The sequence below is a fragment of the Cydia pomonella genome, chromosome 23 (assembly GCF_033807575.1).
Source record: "Cydia pomonella isolate Wapato2018A chromosome 23, ilCydPomo1, whole genome shotgun sequence".
NCBI lineage: Eukaryota > Metazoa > Arthropoda > Insecta > Lepidoptera > Tortricidae > Cydia > Cydia pomonella.
In genome coordinates, this window is record NC_084725.1 from 10,782,762 (window position 1) to 10,790,441 (window position 7,680).

A 7,680-nucleotide genomic window follows, 5' to 3' on the forward strand; every position below is an offset into this window, starting at 1 on the left:
TACTGGTATCAAATATTACAGTCATTCTAATAACGTTCTTGGAGGGCTTGCCAAGATGACAATCGTTGATAGAAAACGGCAATCGATACTTAAATAATGTATGGAAATAATCACGTCACTTTTCATCCTGATACATTTATTCTTTTCGTTCAGCGTTTGGCGATTTACGATTGTCATCTTGCCTAGGCCCCCTGTACGGATAAGTACGGCTACCACCAGTTTTGACATTGACATATTCGATCACGTCTACGTAACTTACTTTATGCATACTTTCTATGCATCTCGCTCGTACTAGCATATTAGTGCAAGCGAAACGTGATAAAGATTGTGGCCGTCTCCTTCATTGTGTGGTGTTATAGTGTCACTTATCATGTGGATAACAGCCATCCATAATTCGCCTGCTGATATTCAGAATTCATAAAAATCAACTTATTGTTAGTGATTTGAAGTCGAAGAGCTTTTATTCTTGATAATTTATTTGACGACCGGTTTGGCCTAGTGGGTAGTGACCCTGCCTACGAAGCTGATGGTCCCAGCTTCAAATCCTGGTAAGGGCATTTATTTGTGTGATGAGCATGGATATTTGTTCCTGAGTCATGGGTGTTTTCTATGTATTTAAGTATTTATAAATATTTATATATTATATATATCGTTGTCTATGTACCCTCAACACAAGCCTTATTGAGCTTACTGTGGGACTTACTCAAATTGTGTAATAATGTCCTATAATATTTATTTATTTATTATTTATTTATTTACAACATAATATTGTACAGAAACAGTTGATTAAAATAAAGCTGGCTTTGAACTAAAATCTTGATTCTAGATTATTATTATATTAATACAGAAATAAAAGAAATATACCCCACAAACTAGCCCCGTCAAAAATTAACTTTACAGTACATATGGTGCTACTTTACCGCACTAGTGCGAAAATTAGCATATAACGTTACTGTGTCGAACATTTAAAGGGCCATATGTACTGTAAAACGTTGTACGATACATGTGCGAATAGGTAATTCGCAACTCGTGTCGATTTAAAACACTCCCTTCGGTCGTGTTTTAATTTATCGCCACTCGTTTCGAATTTCCTATTTTTCGCACTTGTATCGTAATGTACTATTTAAGCCCCGAACTGTTCCTTACCTGGCCCAAACGTTCCAAATATGCCGACTGAAGGGCTAAGGATATTTGTTAGACCAGATAATCAGCCTGGGGGTCACAGCCTCTGTCCCTCAACCGGCGTCCAATCTTAGATATTTTAAAAGTTACTAAAGTAAATATTCATATGTAACACATTATTTTTGCTCGCAAGTATACTCGTAAAGTGCATGCAGAAACAACTTCACCTTTATTTTCAAGCAATGCCCAAAGAAGGAATGTGTTATATTTTTCGTGTCTCATATCCTTTAGTCTAAACATGCATGTAAAACGTTTGGTATATTTCACAGATGACGCATGAAATGCATTTTAAGGTTGAATGTTTCATTACGTTATCAAGCATTTTTCTTCCCTTTACTTAGTATACGAGTAGCAACAAGAATAGCAACACTCGAGACAGAAGGCAAAACATGTCAAAAACCAAAAACTAAAAAACACACATCCTTAACAATTCATACACTTAACACACACCTTGCATTATTTATTGTTATTTTAAGTTAATATTTATTTAGATAAAACAAATTTAATTTATATAACACATTACGTGACTTCTAGAATTTGTATCGATTCCATAATTTCTATGGTTTTTCTAAAAAAGTGAACATAAATGTCAATCACATCAAATGCGTATCGGCAATATTTTCATCGCTATAAATGCGAACAGCTGATAATCCCACCGGAACATGTTTTCTTTAACCTTACACTTAAGAATCAATCACGGCCAAACAATTCCCTCTATCCACTCCAAATACTTCCACACCCTAGTGTACACCCCTGGAGCCATTTTCCTTCCACAATCCCTTCCAAAACTGGTAACCCCCACCACAGTATGGAGGGGAAACGTCTTCTCACAATCTACTCTATCTGGCATATACTGAAGAGGACCACCAGAATCCCCTTGACAAGTATCTTTCCCTCCATGTAAATAGTCCCCAGCGCATAATTGATTATCAGTAATCCCATCAGCTATGATCTTTCTCTTTATCATGAACTTCATAGACTTATTACAAATTGAATTTTCTACTATATCCACATCTACTTTCATCAACGTTTGACTGCCCTTTGCTGATCCTGATGATGTTGTCCCAAAACCAATTGCTGTTAGTTTCAGATTTGGTATTTCTTCGCTTGTCGGTAAACAGGCGATTCTCAAATGCCTGTTTAAAACGAAAGGTTGTTTAGCCTTCATTAAAGCTATATCATGGTATTTAGAAGGGGGTTTATAGTCAGGATGGATAATGATCTTGGCTACTTCTCTCTCCTGTTCTAATTCCTTAGCTTCATCAAACTCAAAAGTAGCTGTACCTATTCTGAGAACGGACGCTGGTCCGCTTGTAGGGTCTTCAGCACAATGAGCAGCTGTCAGCACCCAGTCGACACTTATCATGGATCCTCCACACCTCCAAGCTGGTTCATCATGTTCCTCACCAGGTTTTCTAAATCCTACTAATACCATATGCGGGTAAAGTAACAAGTCTATCGGAACTCTTACTCTGGAAGTTGGATAGTACACATTGTGGCATTCCAGCATCGTTTTCCCATAGTCTTTGCAAGCTTCGTGCGCTTTTTCACCAACTGCGTCCACTTCTGTCCATATTACGAAGGTAATAACAGTTATTTTCGCATTAAATATGCGTAATATCTCCATCGCTACGTGTGGAGCGTATGAAGGCTGCGTTATCACTGATTTTCAAAGTGAATGCTTTTAATTTTAAAGTAATCTAAGCGTTTCCAATCAATACCATAAAATTGCGCATTCGATGCGCATGTTTTGGTCGGGTAATATTTATTTCTTCTTGTGTACGAGTATTTAATTGAAATATTGGTAATTCGTAACCATCAATCTGGTTTATATCAATGTATCAATTATAATCAATGTATTTTAATGGATATTGTTAACGAAATATTGAAGGTTTTTATACACGGTGTATCACGATCACGAGGAACCTGAAAGATTTTAACCACGCATTTCTGAGGCCAAAAGAAGGAAAAAAATGTTATGTATGTAAATGTTTTTAATGTATTTGTACATAAAAATTAAATGTTATTAATATACCTGCCACTTAAAATATTTTTATCTTTTTTTTTCGTTAACACTAGATTTTGCAGTGTTATTTGTCACTTTTTTACATCTATCAATGAGGTTATTAAGGATATTTAGACTACGTCCCATAGTAGCAACATTGCCATCAAAAAGGCGTTTAGCACTAAGTAACTTTTTTTTTCATTTGGTTGAGAATAGGCGAATCCAGAAAAGTTTATAGGACATTTTAGTTTTTCAATATGATCAGGACTGCACTGTTAAAATCTTTCGGGCTCGTAAATTACTGTGTATATATTTTTTTGAATACTTATATTGATTTTGAATCGATTTGGTACCGTTATAAAATAAATTAAATATTTTAATTAGTGTTTTGCAGATTAGAAATGGTGTTTTTAATATTAATTGATATTGTCACGCAATTTTGCTAAATAAAAATTGCATTTCAGTGCATTTCTGCATAGTTTTTAGGGTTCCGTACCTCGACAGGTAAAAACGGAACACTTATAGGATCACTTTGTTGTCCGTCCGTCCGTCTGTCTGTCTGTCAAGACCCTTTTTCTCAGGAACGTGTGGAGGTATCAAGCTGTGTATTTTATATCAAATACTCAGGTCTACTGTCCCTTGGAGCTGTGAAAAATTAAACTTCTAAGCCAACGCAATCAAAAGATACCGCCGTTTATGCCGCAAATTTTCGACACTCTCAAGGAAATTAAAACCTACAGGGTACTCCCCGTGAACTCAGAATCTTCAAATTTGGTACGAAGCAACGTCTTATAGCACAGATAAAGGAAAAATTACGAAAACCGTAAATTTTTAGTTACATCATATAATAATATATACCTACATGTTCGACTCGCACTTAGCCGTTTTTTTTTAGTAGACTGTCACATTAGATTTATAATGTACCTATTCTAACACAGGTATCTAACATTGCTCTGTTTTAGGGTTCAGTAATAGTCAGCTAGGAATCCTTACAGTTTCGTCATGTCCGTCCGTCTGTTTGTCCGCGGCTTTGCCCCGTGATCATTAGTGCTAGAATTAGAAAGCTGCAATTTTGCCAATTTGGCATAAATGCATGGCAACATAACGGTACAATAAAAAGTATAAAAACATTTATCCCATACATTTTTTTTCGCTTTATCCCAATGGTGTGGGGCATTGTTGGATAGGTCTTTCAAAACGAATAAAGGTCTTCAACAATATTTTTTTGATAAAGTGAATATTTTCGTAAATAATGAACCTTGAGTCCAAAAAATAGGAAAATAAAAATAGCAAAGCAAAAGCTCAATAAGTACTTTAAGTGTAAACTATAGCTAACTATAGCTAAACTATAGGAATATGATCGGTCCAGCCGTTTTTGAGTTAATGCAAAAGTCCTTCGTTTTCGTATTTTTACTAAGAAGTAAAAAAAGACGTACAAAGCGCTGCGTAGGTACTCCCTTATGATATAATGTACATGATACGTACTAATAGCCCCCGTTCAGCCTATTCAGACAGAATGGTAACTACGGAACCCTACACTGAGCATGGCCCGACATGCTCTTGGCCGATTTCATCCTATTCGATCGAGCCTTCATTAATTTAAGCCGAAATAGCCTCCAATTGAAATATAGGTCAAACTTTATATTTTACCATTAAAATGTGGAATAAGCTGCGGTGACGATGAATTATTGATTTCAACATGATTGGATCGGCTGCAGGGCGAAATTAATTTCCCGGTTACGTCTGCCAAACTTCACTAGTTGGAGAGGCGCCTAAGGAAGAAGAATGGGACCCTATAATTGACCGTAGCGTTAGCGAAGTCTTCTATGGGAGCGCGGCAGCACGTGATTGGACATTTTTTTTAATAGTTGACTACAGCGTATCGAAATAAATATTATAGTTTAGTTGGGAACCCACATATGAAATGTACACAATTAAAGCTTGGTATACGAAATCTTAATTCAATCATTACAGTCAACGAGTAGAAAAATATTTTGTTTTCTCTTCGCACAATTGGTAAGTAAGTAAGTAAATATTATTTATTGCACCAACCCTACCTACACAATAAATACCTTATACAATAAATACCTTTATTGGTATTTATTGTATAAGGAATAGAATAGTCTCAACGCTCAAGATCAGAAGCATTTTCACTTTAAACTCACGTTCTGTCCCCGTTTATTCGTTTAAACTTCCCAGACATATTTTTATTGTAATATTAGACAACGTAAGGCTTCAGGTGTTTGCACGAGTTTCAGCCAATTCCTTCTGCAGCTGTCAGCGGTGAGTTGAGCGCTACCTGGACATACTTATTATTTAGGGTTACCATCATTTAAAACATTTTTGGGATAAAATTTTTCGAATGCGAAATGGTCATTCAGCACGGATTATGTATCTCTTTCAATCGCGCGGTTTTAAAAAGTGACAGGCGCTGTTACTTCGTGCCTGCTGACCTGCAAATTATATGCTTGATTTTCCATTTAGTATCCTTTAATACAATGTACTTATAAAATACATTCTCAACCACTTCCATTGCAATTTAATCTTGGGGTTTAAGGTTGGGAGATCCAAGGTCATTGATATAGCTTACTAAATTCAATGAAATTTTAATAATTTTCAAGAACACAGTTGTATTCGTTCAGTTTTCTCTCTAACCAAAATCAATTCTATCTCCTAAAGCTTTTTTTGGGGTTGTTTCTTATCCGAAACATACAAGAAATAACCCCAAACCCCTTTAGAGTTTAAGTGACAGTAGTTGACACACATCACGCGTAGAACCGACGTCTGCTTGTCGCTGTCGTTAGAGTCCGTCTCAGATAACTCTGCAAACAAGTTGAAGTGACAAATGGAAATGCCGATATAAACGTCATATTTTTATAGGAATGTGATTTTTATAGTGACGCTTCTACAGTCTGATACTGTTAAGTCTATGCACACATACTTTTTTCTACTCCTCTACTGTTATCTGTCATTTATATATCCATTAACACTAATATAAGAACATATATAATAAGTTTGAAGACAAGTCTATGTTGTCTATTTCTCATAACAGCACTTGCGCTTTAAAATCGCTAAACCGATACTCCGATTAATGGTTACCGACCTAACAAAATCAAAATTCATTCAGTTTTCAAACTAAGTGGATTGCTGCCAACTTACAAAAACTATTTTGTAATGTCATCACCGTCTAAGACTGTCAATTAAAATCAAAGTTTACGTGTCTATCGCGTATAAAGTTTTATCAATTCATTTTGCACGTCAGTACAACGGATGCATAAAATACTATTTTCGACTGGATCAAGTAAGTAAATAAAAATGGAGATAAATAACAAGAAAAATGTCCTATTGTTTTGGCTATAATGGTCACCCTACTTGTACCCGCGAGTGCAGCGTTCAAATAAAGAGCAACGGCGGCGCAATCAGTGGCGAGCAAACTTTAATCTTTGCTGCGGCGGCGAATCGTGGTTACCCTACTCTTAATAACTTGAACACCGAGGTATGATGCCGAATGCGCTTTTAGCTGTTTATTATTTAAGTAGGTTTCTTTTTTGTTGTGAATATTTAAAAGTGGTATGTGATAATATTTTAATAAATTCATGTTTTTAAAGATATGTCTTTACTACTCCCTAGCCCGTTGTTTTAATGTCAATATTTCGACGACCGGTTTTGCCTAGTGGGTAGTGACCCTGCCTACGAAGCTGATGGTCCCGGGTTCAAATCCTGGTAAGGGCATTTATTCGTGTGATGAGCATGGATATTTGTTCCTGAGTCATGGGTGTTTTCTATGTATTTAAGTATTTATAAATATTTATTTATTATATATATCGTTATCTAAGTACCCTCAACACAAGCCTTATTGAGCTTACTGTGGGACTTAGTCAATTTGTGTAACAATGTCCTATAATATTTATTTATTTGAAAATGAAAATGAAAAATGAAAATGTTTATTTGGGTAACAAATAAATTACAATTATAATATAATGGCTGGAGTTTCCTAGTAGATGAATATATACATCTGTGTCAGGAAACCCCGCTCTTCCGTTTGAGGTTTACAATAACTGTTTCCTTAATAAAGTAGGTACATATTTGCAAACTGAAATTCATAGTGCATAATGACAATTTCACATTACATGTGTATGTGTGTGTGTGTGTGTGTGTGTGTGTGTGTGTGTGTGTGCGCGCGCGCGCGTGCGTGCGTGCGTGTGCGTGTGCGTGTGCGGATGTGTGTGTGTGTGTGTGTGTGTGCGTGAGAGATTGTTGGATAATTGTTTATTTTGAAAAGCGTATAACGTGTCCTTGTAGTAAAGCCTCTGTTTCATCATAGTTTAGATTTTTAAGCCACTGCATAAGGTTTTTTCTACAATCAAAAAATGTCATCGGGTATATATTTGTTATTTATTTATTTATTATTTATTTATATACTCTCTCTTCCTTTCCAGAATGCTTGTGCACGCTATTGTTTTAGAATCCCTCCGCGAACGCATAGACATCTT

At 35.8% G+C, this 7,680-nt stretch overlaps 1 protein-coding gene across 1 annotated transcript; it reads right to left on the reverse strand.

The window, feature by feature from the left end:
* Positions 1–1,627: 1,627 nt before the first annotated feature.
* Positions 1,628–3,010, reverse strand: LOC133530666 (serine protease snake-like). The gene has a single exon (XM_061868681.1). The coding sequence runs from the start codon at positions 2,807–2,809 to the stop codon at positions 1,877–1,879; it is 933 nt and encodes a 310-aa protein (XP_061724665.1). The 5' UTR covers positions 2,810–3,010; the 3' UTR covers positions 1,628–1,876.
* Between the last annotated feature and the right edge of the window lie 4,670 nt (positions 3,011–7,680).